This window comes from Ochlerotatus camptorhynchus, unplaced genomic scaffold (genome assembly GCF_037179485.1).
Source record: "Ochlerotatus camptorhynchus isolate MF236.1 unplaced genomic scaffold, CSIRO-AGI_Acam_v1.1 ptg000467l, whole genome shotgun sequence".
Classification (NCBI taxonomy): Eukaryota; Metazoa; Arthropoda; class Insecta; order Diptera; family Culicidae; genus Ochlerotatus; species Ochlerotatus camptorhynchus.
In genome coordinates this window covers 3,174,698-3,192,837 of record NW_027040953.1, presented here as the reverse complement: position 1 = coordinate 3,192,837, position 18,140 = coordinate 3,174,698, and the positions used below count along the sequence as shown (strand labels likewise).

Genomic DNA, 18,140 nt, shown 5'->3' with positions numbered 1-18,140 from the left:
TACCAACCAACACTGGCCACTGCAATCATGTTCAATTCATCGTACGACCCGAAACGAAAAATTTGGTCCGGCCTCAAGCAGCCGGGTCCGTTCAATCCGCAGGCCAACCTAGGCCAATTGATTTTGAACTTGCTCGACCGAAGCCCAACCATGGTGGCCCAGATCTCCGTTGAATCCGGTGTGGAACTAACCTGCGAAGAGATGCGCCTCCGTTCAATACGTGCCGCTCAGAACTTGACCAGGTTGGGTTACACGAAAGGTGACACTATTGGTTTTGCCGTGAGGAATCGCGAAAATGTTGCTCCTATTGTGTATGGATGCTTCCTGATTGGGGCTCCGGTGAACTGTATTGATCCGGATTTCACGGCTACCGATATGGCATACATGTTCGGGATTAGCAAACCGGTACTGGTGATAGCCGACGAAGACAACGTTGATACGGTGAAAACGAGCTGCCAAACTGCTGGTATAAGTCCGAAGTTTGTCGTGATGGATCAAGCTCCCGGCGATGATGATCCGTCCGCTTTGAATGTAGTTGAGGAGACCGGGAACGAGCAGCTCTACTAGTTAATAGAACCTCAACTAATACTACGAGCGATCTTAAAATCCTTACCTTATTTCAGCCCATCATATCTGGGTGATTCGGAGAAGCTGATCGCTGCGATCGTTTTCTCGTCCGGAACTACTGGAATGCCCAAAGGGATTTGTCTATCACATGCCAACATCATCCATCAAAATGCGTTGATATGGTAAATCAGGTACATTTTATCGAGATCCTGCGTTAATCTACTTTCCACCAGCAACAGCCTCACGCACCAATTCAAGACGGCTTTCTGGTTCAGTTCCCTTTACTGGGTATCCGGGCTTCTGCAACTTATTCAGGGCCCTTTCAACAACTCCACCCGGTACATCTCGACTCGCCGATTCAGTCCGGAGGCGTTCTTCGAAATCGTCGAACAGTACGCACTCACGCACGTCTTCTCCTCGCCGGCCCAGATGGCAACGATCCTTCAAAGTCCTCTGCTGAAGCAAGCCGATCTTTCCAGTCTGAAGTTCTTCTATTCCGGTGGTGGACTAGTGTCACCAGGACTTCGCAAGTCAATCGAAAAATCGCTGCCCTCATGCAGGACCGGTGTGGCCTATGGAACATCGGAAATCGGCCACATTGCAACGGATGTCTTCGGGCCTACACGGGAAGGCTCAGTCGGTGTGCTCGATCCAAACATTGAAGCAAAGGCTTTAGATGACGATGGGAATCCGGTGGGTGTTAACGAGAGGGGCGTGCTCTGGTTCCGGTACCCAATCAAACCGATGGGCTATTTGAACAACCAATCAGCTACGGACGAAATCCTAACAGCCGACGGATGGGTCTGCAGTGGAGACGTGGGGTACTTCGATGAGGATGGTTATCTTTTCTTGATTGACAGGAAGAAGGAAATTATCAAATACAAGGGCTATCAAATATCACCGGCGGAAATTGAAGCCACAATCGAGGAACTGCCGGAGGTGGCACATGTCTGTGTGGTTGGACTGTTTGATCCGGAGTTGCACGTTGACCTGCCGACGGCGGTGATTGAAGTTCGCAAGGATTGCCAGCTTGGTAAGGCTCGCGTGATCGACTATGTGGCTGGGAAGCTGGCGGACATCAAACGTCTACGAGGTGGGGTGTTCTTTGTGGAACAGATGCCGATGACTGCGTCCGGTAAGCTCCGGAGGTATGAGATACGGAAGTATGCCGAGCAGCAAAAGGGTGCCAACTGAATGGACTTCGAAGGATCATCTGCTGAGGGAATACCATGCTTCTTCTTTTTCTTCTTTGACTTTATTATGACCCTACTGGTTCTCAACTTTATGTTCCTTGAGCACTTCCACAGATGTCAAATGAGAGCTTTCTAATAATACTAATACTGTGTAGCTACTGTAGCTCAATAAATCTTGGTGGAATTCGCTGGTAGAAACCATTTAAATAAATTTAGAATAATTTATTATAAAATTCAAGACACCATAGAAAACATCTCTTTCAATTAGCTCACGAAGAAACCAACTTCAAACCGTTGACTTCAACTCAGCTTGAGCTTGATTGACCGCCCACGGTTGCTATTCTGTAACTGCCAGATCAGCTGTAATTACACAGGGAACCAATACACGATGCTTGGGACTAGCAATCATCCTCAATGTGTAAAAACGGGTGATCTTAAATTAGGCAATACCAGCGCCGGCCGCGCCCGAACACAGGTCAAGAAAGGAATGGGAAGGATTGTGTTGACATGACACTCGCTTTGATGGAAGCCGAGAACACCTCTGCACTTCCACGAGGAATCACTGGAATGTTGGATAAGAGAGTTGGGTTTGCAGCAGGGTTCGTTTTGGTAAACGATAAGCTGAATTGATGTCCTAATGATCATATAACGCGAAGGAGCTTGGGACTAAACCCACGGTCTTCTGCTCAGTAAACAAAAACGTTTGCCACTAGGCAGACGAGCACCTTTTTAATCACCGAGTTGCTGTTATTACCATGTAGTCATATTTACAAATAAAACGATTGACGAATCTTGAATGTGGATGGGCCTGAGATTAGACTCATGATGTTCTGCTCAGTAAGCAAAAACGGTTGCTCTAAGGCCACCGAGCCCCTCATATCACATAATACCGTTGTTCAAATTTGTGTATCCATTCAAACCCGGAACCAACGACAACAACGAGTTTCGCAAAATACACGATACACAAGCGATTTTACCATAAATCTCTTTGATATGTAAGGACCTGGGACCGCGTTTTTCTGCTCAGTAAGCAGGCCACTGTAACCAACGATCTTTCAAATCCGAAAACTAAAAACTACGAAAAAGTACTTAGGCCTTCATTAAGTTCAACTTTCACGCGACGTTCAATGACAGGGTCCTATCCAGGATTACATCTGAAAAATCCAAATCTGGCCAACGCCCACCTAAACCTGTTCTAATCCACCTGTCATGACTTTGACTACCCAGCCATGCAATAGTCTCATTCCGTGCCTTATGGCAACTTGATGATTCTATTGCGCTCATCTTTTGGCACCATCCAGGGGAGACTTGGTCCTGTACCCAATGCTTAACTTATCTCCATTCCACTCAGCTACTCGCAATTTCTTGTGATATAGTGGGCGGAATATTATTATATGAGACAATTCAATGCAGACGTCTTTCCAAATTTGGCAGATCGACAGGTAATCGGTGAGTTACCACGATAGTTGCTATTCAACAACTCGACAACGTCCCATCGTCAACGCCTGCTATGAGAATTTCCCATTGCAGACGCCAACGAAATGACGTCATCGAGCTATCGACCAACTACCCTGGTTATCACCTGGTACCTTATAGCACGATGCTAGGAGGCGAACCGCAAGAATCGATGAGCTACCTCTCTCCCTACAAACCGTTGACTTCAACTCAGAAGATAATCTACAAGGCTTTTGAAGTTGCTACAATAGTTCTCCACACGGCTTCTCCTAAGAGTTGTCTTGAGGTAACTAAATAGTGGAGTTCTATTTAGTTGCCAAATTGCATCACAAGTTCTCTGAAGTCCACCCTCCAATCCATCTTTAACGACGATGACGTTCATAAACATCATTTCTTCTGCCCTCAACTTAGCTGAATATGAAGACGACCTTAATAGATAGATCAACTACCTGCATGAATTTGAATTTTGACACATCAACATTCTTTTGATCAAGGCAACCTCTGAGTATCGATCTCAACATTTGTGTTTGTCCATTTGTGGCTGGATCTTCATTATTGCCTGTGTTGTTGTCAATATTAATATTCGGCTTCATCTTGGTGTGGAAGATTTTGAGGATCAATTGTAAAATGCTCATTTTCATATCACACCAATATAGCGCTGTAGAACGTGTTGTGCTGGGTATTGCCTCATGATGAATAGATGGTAATATCATAGGTAACTCTAAGACAAGTAAGTCCCGATGAAACGTGCTCAACTTTTTGGCTCCGCTCTGGTACTCTCTTCGGTTCAAGCTAATCGATTCACCCATCGAAACATAGGAAAATCCACTAACTCCTCATTTTATCTGTCAAACTTTCATAGCGAATCGAAACAAACAGTATGTAGTACTAGAATTTCAACTAGAATAAGGTACGTCAATCGATTTGCTTGGGTCCCATAGGCTGGTCAAGTAAGGAGCCAAATTAAAATCGTTAGTTTCGTATTGATTGTTGGTAATATCGAGGTTTAAGACTCTGATATATCTAGATGGAGCTGGAATTAGGGCGTAAAAGTTTTTGTAAACAATGACTTCTTTCGATGATTTATAGAAATTTAAGGCTCGTCAACACAAATAAACATCACCATCGGATAGGGGAAGACTTTTCCTAACCGACGGCTATGTTGGTTTGCGTGAGCGTGCTTTGAGTTTCTAGAAATCATCGAGTGAAGTCATTGTTTACAAAGGTTGCTACGCTCTAATTCCAGCTCTATCCAGATATTTGTGTTGATGGTTTTGATTGGTTGACAGAAGGTGATATTTCAGCATCGTGTTCAGTTACATCTGCTTGCTGGATAGTTGGTTGTGGTGCTTTCATCTGGTTCAACAGTCGATTGAGATATGAGTTTCGCTGGATAGTCATTTGGTCGCAAGACATCAGAGATAACCTTCTTTTCCTGTTTGAGTGTTCGATTGATGGGTAAGCTGCTCACTCTGTGGATCAAGTTGACTGCAACATTAATTTTCATGTCCGTTGGATGGAATGAAAAGTAGTAAAGGGTGATACGGTCGAAATTTGGTCAAGGGAAAACGCGTGTAAATCGGTGAAATCGTTTATTTAAAAAATCAAATTAAATTTCTTTTTCAAGTTCAATTAGTATAAAATTCAGGAAAAATATTCAGTTAGGCTTCCGCTTTTCCAAATCCGAATTGCCGGGCCTTACGCTTGACCCCTGCCATCAGATTTTGTACAGCCACCTTGTCCACCTTCTTCGCCGCAGAAAGCCAGTTTGCCTTGAACTGCTGCTCGCCCTTAGCAGTTTTTTGGTCTTCTTTAGGTTCCGCTTGACAATAGCCCAGTATTTCTCAATTGGGCGGAGCTCTGGCGTGTTGGGAGGGTTCTTGTCCTTGGGAACCACCTGCACGTTGTTGGCGGCGTACCACTCCATGGCCTTTTTACCGTAATGGCAAGATGCCAAATCCGGCCAAAACAGTACGGAACAACCGTGTTTCTTCAGGAAAGGCAGCAGACGTTTATTCAAACACTCTTTCACGTAAATTTCTTGGTTGACAGTCCCGGAAGCTATGAAAATGCTGCTTTTCAAGCCACAGGTACAGATGGCTTGCCAAACCAGATATTTCTTTGCGAACTTTGACAGTTTCATGTGCTTGAAAACATCTGCTACCTTTCCCCTTCCTTTTGCCGTATAAAACTATTGTCCCGGAAGCTGCTTGTAGTCGGCTTTGACGTAGGTTTCGTCGTCCATTACCACGCAGTCAAACTTCGTCAGCATCGTCGTGTACAGCCTCCGGGATCGCGCTTTGGCCGTCGTATTTTGTTTATCATCGCGATTTGGAGTCACTACCTTCTTGTAAGTCGATAGTCCGGCTCGTTTTTTGGCTCGATGCACGGTTGTAGACGATACACCCAGCTTATTTGCGGCATCTCGGAGAGAGAGGTTAGGGTTTCGCTTGAAACTACCGGCAACTCTCTTTGTCGTCTCAGCGGCTTCCGGTTTTCGATTTCCCCCCGATCCAGGCTTCCTGGCTGTCGACAAACGTTCCCCAAACACTTTAATTACATTTGTAACGGTTGATTTGGCAACTTTTAGCGATTTTGCCAACTTTGCGTGCGAGTAGCTCGGATTTTCGCGATGCGCGAGCAAAATTTTGATACGCTGCTCTTCTTGCTTGGACGGCATTTTGACAACTGAAGAGTGAATTCCAAAATCAAAATAGGAGCAACATTCTACACACACACACCTTCAAAATGAGGGGTGTTCAGGTTTTTTAAATGCAAAATTGAAAGAAATACGTCAAGTTGATATTGACCAAATTTTGACCGTATCACCCTTTAGAGCAACCTGTCAAACGAAATTGGTTTGGTGTACCGCTCTGTTGACAACGTTTGGTAAAGGTTGCGTACTCTCACCGTATCCAGGAAGGGTAATCGCCCGTCTACCTCGTCCTCCTTGGTGAACTGGGTGTGTGGATTGTAAGCATTGAAGATTGTTTAGGGTTTAATCGATCTGGTCTGCTGGTAGCGCAATGATGAGGTCGTCCACAAATTTTCGCAGGACAGGTACTTCAAACGGCAGCTGACATTCTATGTTGCTCAGCAAGGCGTTCATCACTATGTTCGCGAGAATGGGCGACAGCGGACTGCCCATTGCTGTTCCGAACTGCTGCTCATAGAATTTGTCTCGAAAACGAAAGAAGCTGTGACAGAATTCAACTAGTTCTATGCAGAGACACGAGTTGATGTTTGTTGTGCCTCTGATCGCGTCTCAGCCCATTAACAGTTGTGGGATATTAGTGAATAAGGAGACAACATCGAAGAAACTAGTACGTATCCCTCCGGTAGCGTTATGTTAAACATCCGTAACGTTAGCAAACTCAAAGCTGTCCCTGATGTTGTACTCACTGTAGGTGGCTCTCTGGAGGATGTCAGCCAGAAACTTCAGTCGCTACTTGGTGCGCGCATCTATCAGTTTTAGGTTGTACCATCATGTTTGTGTGTCGTTGGACGCTTGCCCTGGGATCCCTGGGCACCACCTTTCGAGTAGGGTCAGCATCTTCCGGCCGTTGTCTTGTTGGTACATTATGACCATCCTTCTTCCCTTGTCTAACTCGAGTACGCAAACACCTTTGTTCTCGGATAGGAACCTCCTGCGTTGCTTTGTTCGTTGTCGTTGCGACTATCGATTCGACATCTGCTAGTAGATGGACCAGGTATCTGATCCATGTTAAACGGGGGGTGCGAGAATTTCGGACCCAGGCTCACCAGCACCTGTACTTCTTCTAGAACATCTATGGACGTTGCATTCAGGATGGCTTTCGCTTTCAATGTTGGTGTTAACCTGTCGATCTGACCCGACCTGTCCAGTAGGCGTTGAAACTTGGCATTCGTCCTTGCTTCTTGTAACGCCATACAGGCATCGTAGGACTGATTTTGGGACTCTATGAACCTATCCACGGTGTCAAAAGCAACCCTTCTTCCCAACTCCGTTCGAATTTTAGTAGTTTCCTGCTTGAAACATTTGATTTTGTGTTACGTGTGGCTAATTTCAACGTTTAACAATGCTCTTCTGAAATTTTCCGTGATTCTGTGGGAATATAGGTAGGAATATGTTGACGTCATACTCGCTTTAATGAAAGGTGAGGATACTTCTGCACTTCCACGAGATATCACTGGGAAGTTTGATAAAAGGGTTGGGATTGCAGCAGGATTCGTTTTGGTAATGATGTTCTATCGATTCAATAGCGCGAAGGAGCGTGGGATTGAACTCACGGTCTACTGCTCAGTAAGCAAAAGCGGTTGCCACTAGGCCACCGAGCGCATTATATCACAAAACAATTACGATCAAGTTTCCGTTCAACTTGTCAACTTGACCTCACCGACGACGACAACAACTGCTCTTGAGAAGGATTTGATTTGCAATTTCAATCCACACGTCTTTCCTTAAACATAAATATTACATCTCTTACGTATATTTCTATAATGAGAAGAAGCTTTCTAATCTACGATTCCACACACTATAAATAACATTTTACACATTAGAACATCTTATCGATCAGAATAGATTGTGCATATGTTTAGGAACAACCGAGTTTTTGGGCCAAAGGAGCAACAGGATCGAGAAGTTAACGTTTCGCAATTCCGGAATCTGAAGACTGTTTTGAATAATGGGTGTAGGTAATGGGCAGCAACAACGGTAAACGGATAAATGATTTACAGGTTTTATTTATTAAATACTCTATATAATTACCAGCCATGCCGGCTGGGCGTTTCATATGGCTTTCCCTCCCTATTAACAAAATTCCACCCTTCCCGTGACACTTATGAGGGGTCGTAGAGTTCTCTGCATCTCTCTTAAGTAAGTGTCGGACTAGCATTCCTCTCCCATCCCCACCAGATGCAAGGACGAGGTCAGGACAGCTCTAGTCTGTTGGAGGGGGTACTCATCCTGTATCTATGAGGTAGTGGTTAACCACAAATTACTATCTAACAGCAAGGGATGAAGGTGGGTTTGGAGCTCGTACCACCTACGACATTGTGCAACCTGGTTTATGCTATGCTATGCTATTTCTATAATGTGAAGGAGCTTGGGATTGATGTCATGATGTTCTGCTCAGTAAGTAAAATCGGTCACCACAAGGCCACCGAGCTCCATGTTTCACAAAACAAATGCTACCAAGTTCCTGTTTATCTTTGCTACTATTACGATAACAGCTACTCTTGAGAAGGATTTGTTGTAGATTTTTGATCAACACGTCTTTCCTAAAACTTTTTTTTTGTAAAAGTACGTTTATTTGCTGTGTTTTGCTTATTTAAAATTATTAACATATTTGAAACTCAGCTCATCTACATTGATCCTACCATTACAACTATCAATGAAGGTAATGTAATTGAATACTATTTTCAAAATCGCCACTTTTGTTGTCGTCGAACGAGGGTCGCAGCAGTTCGCCACTATCCAGTGAGCATTGATAGCCAGTCAATACAAAGCTGCCTCCGTTGTAGTAGTCCGTAAGCTTCACGCACTCTAGGATAGTCGAAAAACTTGCGCTGTATGGATTCTACACCTGCTCCACAGTGCTCACACTGTTGTCAGTCCGTCTCAGTTTAAATAATAGTAGACGATGGGGCAATTTCTGGTTTACATACGTGTACAGAGTACTCTTTTGAGAAGGCAGCAGATTCTGCATCGAAATATTATTCCAAATACGAATATTATTTCTTTTACGTACTCGTTCCTCCAACTGAATTTCAATACGCTTTATATCATATTAAGAATAAATCCGATTCACACTAAAGCTCTATTATGTGAAGGAGCTTGAGATTGAACCCATAATTTTCTGCTAAATACACAACATCGGTTGCCACTAGGCCACCGAGCTCCCTATATCAGCGACAACCACACAGACGACCACAACAAGTGCTCTTGAAAAGGATTTGATATGGCTTTCCGACCAACACGTCAACACGCCAAGCTTATCAATCAAATTTTTGAGACGGTATTTGGTAAAGATTGAATTAAAGTTAAGCAAATAACTGGAAAGGATCTCATCCGAATGATCTGTAGTTAGCTGGTCTTCTGATGTTTCATTAGCTTAAAATTAATCGCTCTTCCAAGTTGACCGCTTAAAATATACATAAAGGGTTACTTCTACTCACTTGCTATAAAAAATGTTTTTGGGAATCATGAAATCATTAGATGTTATAATGATAATTAGTACTAGTAAGTTACACGAAAATCTCGTGAAGTATGTGTTTGACTAATAAAACCTGTCAATATTGCTTTCAGTGCGTCACAATCAGCGAATTTACGATTCGTGAGCGCTCACTCTGAGAGGACGCTCACGAATCAAAAGATCGCTGATTGTGACGCTCTGAAAGCTAAAGAAGCGGTTTTATGAGTCAAACACATACTTTACACCTTCTTCTTGTTACTTACAAGTACAACATATCATTATATCATCTAATGATTTCATAATTCGGAAAAACATTTTTTTTTATAGAAAGTGAGTGGAAGCAACCCTGTATATAGGGGAAATGGATGTAATGTCGACCTAAATGCCCCTAATTTGGCCCCGTATATAAAATAAGGAATGGACTAAATTTTCAATGGCGTCCAAAAATATCCATTAGTACCGTCCCCATGACGCTTTCATCTAGATAAAATTGATAAATAGCAGATTTTTAACAATGGGCCCAATCTTAGATCCCTAGGCCAACATTAGTGCCATTTCCCCTAAATGCAAATAAAAATTGACTTTATCGCGTCGATATTTCTGTGTAAAAACCTGAACAAAGATTTTAAAAAAAATCTCGCAAAAACTTCCAACCTTCAGCAAATCGATGAGAAAATCACAATTTAGGCCTTAATAAAGATGATAATAATAGCGTTTAAATAAAAATTTCAAACCCCCAACACCCCTCAAATCGCAATTTAGGCTTCAATTAAGGAGATAAACCTGGTTAACCTTTTTTCGTATGGAAAACACGGCTCGAAAGAAAACGAGAATATGAGTGTATAATATAAATCGAAGGATTTTTCATTATCAATGGGCTTAAAATAAATTGATAAATTCAACTTGAACGACGGCCGAAAAATAGCAAATCTTAAGATGTTCTATCTTTGACGAGCTGAAAGTAAACTGAAATCATTTAATCAATAGATCTAGCACTAAATTAAGGCTGAAAAAAGTTAGCCTAAAGACGTTTCATCATCAAGGAGCTGACAAAAAATTGAAATAAGCTGTTGTTTCTTTAAAAAGGAGAATTCTGATAAATTTAAATAATTTAAATCAATAGATCCAATGGCAGTTTTGTAACATCTGTGACGCAAATGTTGTGCTGTTAATTCTAAAGCTGCACGACAATCTGGTATGTATAACGATACTTCTATCTCCTGGCCAGAACCTTCATCACCAATCCCAATCACACACTCCGATCAGCCAAAGGCTAATGACAAAATATAAAATCAAGAAATCAAGAACACTGATAAGAAATGTATAAAGAACGTTCTTCAACTGGAACAAACTCACCAAATCCAACCATGATCATTTTCCAATGCTGCGGATTCAAACATTATGAATTTAAGTTGCACTTGATTCAGAAATGGCACAAAACGACCTGGAACTTGTCCAACATATACAAAATGTATTCATTCTGCAATGGCCGAATTTTGAAACACCCAAATTCAATTCCTTAAATTTCCCTAAAACGAAAACGTTAAGAGATAAATATTGTACTCAAAAAAAAATGCAACACTTTCTTTTTATTTCATGGCTAAAAATTGATGTAATTTTGAGTAAAACTAGTTTAGAGTGTAATGTTTACATGTGCAAAATCTCGCCACAATCTGTCAAGCGGTTATCGAGATGGCTTCCAACCAAAAAGTGCTTCGACAAAAAATTATGGGAGCGGTGGTAGAAAATCCAGGCCAGTCCCACAGGTGGATTGCGAAACAGTTTGGAATCGACAATTCAACCGTGTCCCGTGTGGTAAAATCGTTCAAGGAGACCCAGCGAAGACGACCGACCCCGTGAACGCAAGGAAGCTGAGGGATTACTTCAAACGCAATCCGAACCTTTCGATTCGGAACGTGGCGAAGAAGGTCAATTCTTCCGTCTGGTTCGTCCAGCAGACAATGAAGCGGGCCGGATGTCTTCAGTGTAAGGAAGGGCTAACTGAACCGATCAACAGAATATGGTGGTCAAATCGCGTGCCAGGAAGCTGTACTGCGAGTGGTTTGTGTAGCCAAAACACATCGTAATGGACCATGAGACGTACAATAAACCGGACGCCAAGCAGATCCCCGGCCTGGAATTTTCCAAGTAGTGTGGCAGGCGATCTGTGGATGCGGCAAATTTAGCAAGCCTTACATAACGACCGGCACCATCAACGACCAAATATACAAAGACGAATGCCTCCAGAAGCGCTTGTTGTCCTTCCTCCGGTCCCACGCAGGTGACACTCTGTTTTGTCCGGATCTGGCATCGTACCAATACGCGAAACCGGTGATGGAGTGGTACGAAGCCAACGATGTTGTTTTTGTGCCGAAGGAGGCAAATCCGCCCAACTCGCCAGAACTTCGCTCAATAGAAAAATTCTGGGCGATTATGAAAGGCAAGCTCCGGAAAACAGGGAAGGTCTTGAAAAACGACAAGGATTTGAAGAATGATTGGATGAAAGTGTGTAAGAAAGATGGCACAAGTGTTGCACAGGCTTTGATGGGTAGCGCAAAAAAAAATAGCTAATATGTGTTCATTTATTCCCTGAAAGTTTCAAAAATAGCCGACTAAAAACAAATATTTGATGATCATTTTTGTCTGTTGCATTATTTTTTTTTTCGAGTACAGTCTTAAGATAAAATTATTTTCCATCAAAGTATTTAGGTTGAAATTAACTTGGCTACAGCTTTTCGAACCAAATCTAAACAGAACTTGAATAAGGGCCTATCAGCTTTTGTAAACAATGATTTCTGTCGACGATTTATTGGAATTCAACACACGCCCACGCAAGCAAACATAGCCCTTTGGTAGGGGAAGACTTCCCTGGGAATTGCATGAGACACAGTTGGAACACACACCATAATAGAAACACTGGCAGCGATGACTGGTACATCTTCCCTAGAAGAACATCAAGGAATAGTTTGGATTACCTGTTGTAATTTACATTTGAAAAGCTTCAGATTTATTCTCCAAGTCAGTTTTGAATCTAACGAGTAGTAATCTAAAGTGCTCCGTGCACTAGGGTTTCGAAAGCCTTGCTAATGCAGCATAGAAGCGAAATACCACGATAATTGTCAACGTGGTTACGGCTACCGGATTTGTGTATTGTTACGATAGCAGCAGTTTTCCATAAGCTGGGGAACGTCCTCTCGGACAGCGAACGGTTGAATATACAGCAAATCGGTAAAGCCAGCGAGCAAGTGCAGTATTTCAGGAAATTTGGAGGAATTCTGTCAAATCCGGGGCTTTTTGATGCATTAAGATTGGTCAAAACTGTATGGACATCATCTGGCGTGAAGCGTAGTAAGGAGAAATATAGGTCATATTCATGTCGATCGTTGACGCTGTAAGTTGACGCTGCGAGCTTGCCTTGCACCATAAACACCTTGAAAAAAAAGTAGCGAACAAATTTGCGATCTCTTCCGGCGATGTTGCGGTTACACCGTCTAGAACAATTGTGTTGGGTAGGCGATTGCACATCCTTTGCGACTTCACGAATTTCCAGAAATTCGATGGGTTTTGTCTCAGGTTTGACTGTGTTCGTTGAACATGTTATTGGTAGCTAGCGGCGAGTAGTTCGTTGTATTGAGTTTCAATTTAACGAAGAGTATTTCGGTTGTCCTCGGATTTAGAGATGAAATACCGTTTGCGGGCCTTGCGGAGTTTGTTGTGGAGGTTAGGCAGCTCTGTATTCCACCAGAGTTTCCACGCAGAGTAGCCGGAGAAAGGTCTACGAAGAGGAACACACTCGTGGAAAATTGCGTGCAGTTTTTTGTAGAACTGGTTTGTAATGACGTCAACTGAATCACCGTTCAGAACCAGGGACCAATTAACTGCTGTAAGTATGTGATCTAGGGCGGTTAGGTCACAGTTTTTAAGATCAAATACTGCTGGGGCATCATGACGATCAGGTAGATTGAAGTGCGCATCGAGGTTCAGAATGAATGGCCTGTGATGGATGTCAACATTAAGCAGTGGAACCGCTGGTTCAAGGAGATCAAAAACGGCTGGATTGGTAGTGAATGCCAAATCAAACAGCTTTCCATTTGTGTTTACAAATGGGTTAACCTGAATTAGACCATTAGCAAGCATTTCTTCGGTAAAAGCCACTTTCTGCTCCGTCGATGAATTTGAAGGCAGATACCCGTTCATGTCCTCGTCGAAATTCCAGAGTAAATGAGAGAGATTATAATCTCCCAGCACCATGATGATATCATCGCTCAAGGACCTGACCAAGGGCGAACGTAGATTCCGGAAATGAACAGTGAGCGGTTCTCCAAACTAATTCAGACAATGACCTGCTCGAGCTGGTCACAGTTTTCCAACGAAACCAAGGAGCAAGGGTGCACAGATTTGACTGCTATGAGTGTAGCACCTCCCCTGGATAATTGGCTGGAAGATTCATTGCGATCACAGCTGAATATTTGGTAGTCCATCGAAATTTCACAGTCGGATATGTCCGGTCGAAGCCAGGTTTCTGTTAAGACCACTGCATCGTGATCACTGCTCGTCAGTCTCAAACGAAGTTCTTGGATCTTCGTACGTAAACCCCTAACATTTTGATAGTAGATAGAGAAAACTGAATCCGAGAGGTTCTCCATCTCACTATCATTAACTCGTGCCCCTCGTGCCGAAGCAATCTCGGGTGCATTCATGGAGCGGTCTTGCGTTCGTCTCTGCGGGTTCGGCTCGGTCAATGAAGGGATGTCAGTACGTTCCAAAGTTTGGTTAGCACCACTGGAATGACGACCAGTCGTCGCGCTGGAATCGGAGGGTGGATCAGACAAAATACTGCTTAGAATTGCATCGTACTCGCCCTTCTCCATAACCACACACAGGGCCAGGACGACTGTTGGCCGATGACGGAGTGTGTGCAGCACTGTGGTGGAAGGATTAGGGGCTTCCTTAGAGCTAACCTCGTTGCGTCCGGGAGTTTGAGTAGTACTTGCAGAGTGTTGAGTTGAAGCAGCAATGGCACCCACGGAGAGATGATATTCTCGGACGACGGTATGCAGATTCGTAGTACGATTTATGTTGCTAAGAGCATCACCTTGGACGGCTCCTGTCCTACCATCGTCCACAAGAGCAAGGTGACTTTGACCTCGTGAGCACACATCATTAGTAGGCAGAATTGGGTCGGAGTTTGGGCTGAAACTATGCAAACCATCAGGGACAGAAGGTTTGATAACACACGTATACTTGCCTGGGAGTGCAGGCTGGGAGACCCCTTCCACACACTCGTGCTTTTTCTTTCAGCTGGTCACTTAAGCCTACTTTAAAGGACACGAACCCAGGCGAATTGAGGTCCTTTCCCTTTGAAACCAGTTTCACCACCTTTGGTTGCACATTGGTTAAGTCGAGACACTCAGTAACAAGTCCCGCAATCTGGCTCTCTGAGGTTGTTGGATGGAAAGTGGATAAGTAGATCTAGAATAGATCGTCGTCGGGGTGGCCATCCAGACGGACAGTTTTGATCGTGTTGATTGCCTTCGAACCCAAGTTAATCGGGACACTGGGAGTGTCGACAATTTTCCCGTCGGTACCTCTGCGGCGCTTTGGTGTATTTGCCAGAGGGTTGATACGCTTCACATTAGGCCAAGGGTTCGGGGTGACAAACGGAGTCTGCGTACTAGTTTTCACATCCACTTTTTTCCGATAAAGCTTCAAACGCAGAGTGCAGTTTTTCAATTTGCTTTTGCATAGGCACCGTTTTATCGTCGAAACTGGTCATCATAGTGCGAAAATGTGCATTTGAGAAGAGTTTGGCACATCCATCGCACATCCAGAAAACATTATTTCCGTACATTCCCAACTGCTCCAGGAGAGGCTCGTCAACATTCACGCATACTGCATGAAAAGGAACAGCACAATAGCCCTGACATACAACACGATCGGAGTCGGATACTTTTTTTTCTGAGAGCGCATACCAGCATACCATGATGAAGCACGTAACAACACAACCAGCGTTGCCAGTATTCCAGATTTAACTGGATTTTCCAGTTGACAATTGCATGGAGATTTTGTGAATATAGGAAATTCAATCCGGAAGAGAAATCATAGAAAATTCTTAAGATGAAACTTGAGGAGTAGGGTAGATCAATGATAGGTTTGTTCCGATGCGTTAGTTCATTAGCTACAACATAAACCCTGTTAGAGCGCATTGTATGAATATTTACGCTCATTGTTCTCAAAATAAAAGAAGCACTCCTAGCTAATCCCATTTTCCTACGTTTATCCGTAGGACGAAGAAATTCTAAATGCGTTTCAATGCGTTAGGACGGAATTGTAACTCGTAGAACGAATTTAGAATCAAGAAACAGTATTAGATTTTAAACAATTTCTCAACAATTTGTGATTCTTTATCAAATCCAACGGTACGTATGGAAAGGTGAATAAATTTAGAAGACATCTTCAATTTTTTGTTTAAACTCGTTCGGAAAAGAGAGGTAAAGCGCGGGTTGAGCTTAGTAGGACGGAAATTAGATCAAAAAGCCTATGCTGATACGAATCGTAGGAATAATTTCAATGGATTTTCTGTCCAATGTTTCTATGAAGATTCATTTTAATAATATTTTAAGACATTTTAACGAAATTATGCGCAATTATTGGGAGACTTTCAAGGCCATTTTGGCATAGTACTTGAGTACTTAGGAAATACTGAAGAGGATTTCAAAATAATTCTGACCTTACCTACAAAGCAGTTCAAAGGGAATTATCGGATAGGTCTGAGAAGAGTGTGACGGTCATTCTGAAGAGTGCATCAAGGAAATTATTAAGAAAATTTTTAGAATTTCATAAGGAAAACTGGACACAGGGATTCCAGGGAATTCTGGAATTGTAGAGTAATGTATAAGAGATTAAAAAAGGTAATGCTATGCATTCTGCTATGAATGTTACTGGAAAAGATTATTTTCGGTGAATCCAGAAAATAAGTATGATGAAATTTTAGGATCATTCAAATGGAGTTCAAACAAAAGGGCGAAGAGTTCGAAGTAAATTTAGACTAACAAAAAATTTAGGATCATTCAAATGGAACTCAAAAAAAAAAGGGCGAAGATATCCTGTGAAGAGTTCCAAGTAAATTCAGACTATCAAAATCATGATCTGGGACCCAGGAAAAATAGAAATTCCGGAATTTATGACCGTGATCCTGAGACTTCAAAAATGACGCTATCAGACTTTCATTTTAGTAATATAATAAAATTATTCTTTGGCATAACATTATTCGTAATGTTTATGCGAGAATGGTACAGTTACCTGACTTCAGCCAGGTGAATTTTGCTCCAAAATAAAATTGCCTATTGGGTGTTGTGTGTTGTATTGAATAAAATTGTGAATCTGATCAACCTCAGGGTAATATTTGAATTATTTAGAACTAATGAAATCTTTATATTCTGGTAGTGCATCAAATCGTAGGGACAACATCGACTTTAAAAAAATCCATCCCATCAAATTTGCTTAATTCTTTGCTTCTCATTTTTTTTTAAAGTTGTATTTTAAAACACAATTCTAAAAATATTTTCTGCAGTTTTTTACCCACATTTAATTCAATTTTTGAACTGCTGCGTAGTTGATATTTAAACTTTTTGGCCACACTGTGTCAATACTTTTCAACTTTTGGATGATTTAGCAATGCTAACAACTTTGACTATATGTTTAGTACTACTTCTGCGTGAAGTCAACGATTTACATAGTTGAAGATGCTAATTTCAAATAACAGACTGAAGTGGTATTTTTATACGATAGATGAGGAGATGAAAGTATAGAATTGAAAGTTCCGCTGAGAGTACGGCTGTGTGAAAATTGCATACAGAGAGTAGAAAGCGAGCTAGACAACTTTCAGGAAGGTACAAATCAGTTTTATCATCTCTCTTTACCAAACTCCCCCTTTGGAGATGGATGGTGAGGGGTGTCCCTCCCCCCGCCACCACTGGCAAAAAGAGATGATCGCCGACCCGCTCATGTACCAACGATGTGAGGTCAAAAGGAACTTGAATTGACTGATATGATTTTGACGACCACATTTGAATGAAATAATAATTGGTAACTGATCACTATCATGGGGATCATTGATAACCTTCCACAAACATTCTAATGATAGTGAGTTAGAGCACAAAGATATGTCAAGACGGCTCTCTCGAGCAGGAGGTTTTGCTATACGTGTTGCTTCAACAGTGTTCAAGATAGTCAAGTTGAAATCGTCGCACAAATCATAGAAAATACCCGCTCTATTGTCATCGTATGATTTGCCCCAGCCAGTACCGTGTGAGTTCTGAAATTATTGGGATTGAGATTTTATATAAGGAGCAGCACTTGTTGATCCCCAAAAGTACGCCACCATATGAATCATTTCGGTCCAGGCGGATAATGTTGAAATCGTGGAAGTTTAGTTCATCTTCAGAAGAAAGCCAAGTTTCACAGAGTGCAAATATATCACAATTCGAATTGTTAATCAAATACTTGAAAGAGTCTAGTTAAGGTTTTAAACTACGACAGTTCCATTGTAATAAAGTGATCATATCTTGATCCTCACTCGACGAATTATCCATCGAAAGATATGAATTCACCAATGAGGGGCCATGATACATTCAATTGCTTGAAGTAGTTTGCTTGCAACTATAGGAACAAGCAGGTCAATAAGCCCTCGAAGTGGCGATTCGTCGGGAAAGCCAATGTCCTTAAATTTAATCTTTCCTCGCTTGGACGG

The 18,140-nt window shown here is 42.3% G+C and overlaps 2 protein-coding genes across 2 annotated transcripts in view; both read left to right on the top strand.

Moving 5' to 3' along the window:
• LOC135712285 (transmembrane protein fend-like) overlaps positions 1 to 18,140 on the top strand; it is a 480,560-nt gene that overhangs the window by 203,982 nt on the left and 258,438 nt on the right. The window lies entirely within an intron of this gene.
• LOC135712238 (probable 4-coumarate--CoA ligase 1) lies at positions 28 to 1,761 on the top strand. Its single transcript, XM_065235197.1, has 3 exons — positions 28 to 566; positions 624 to 749; positions 807 to 1,761. Exons 1-3 carry the CDS (start codon positions 28 to 30, stop codon positions 1,759 to 1,761), a joined length of 1,620 nt encoding a protein of 539 aa, XP_065091269.1.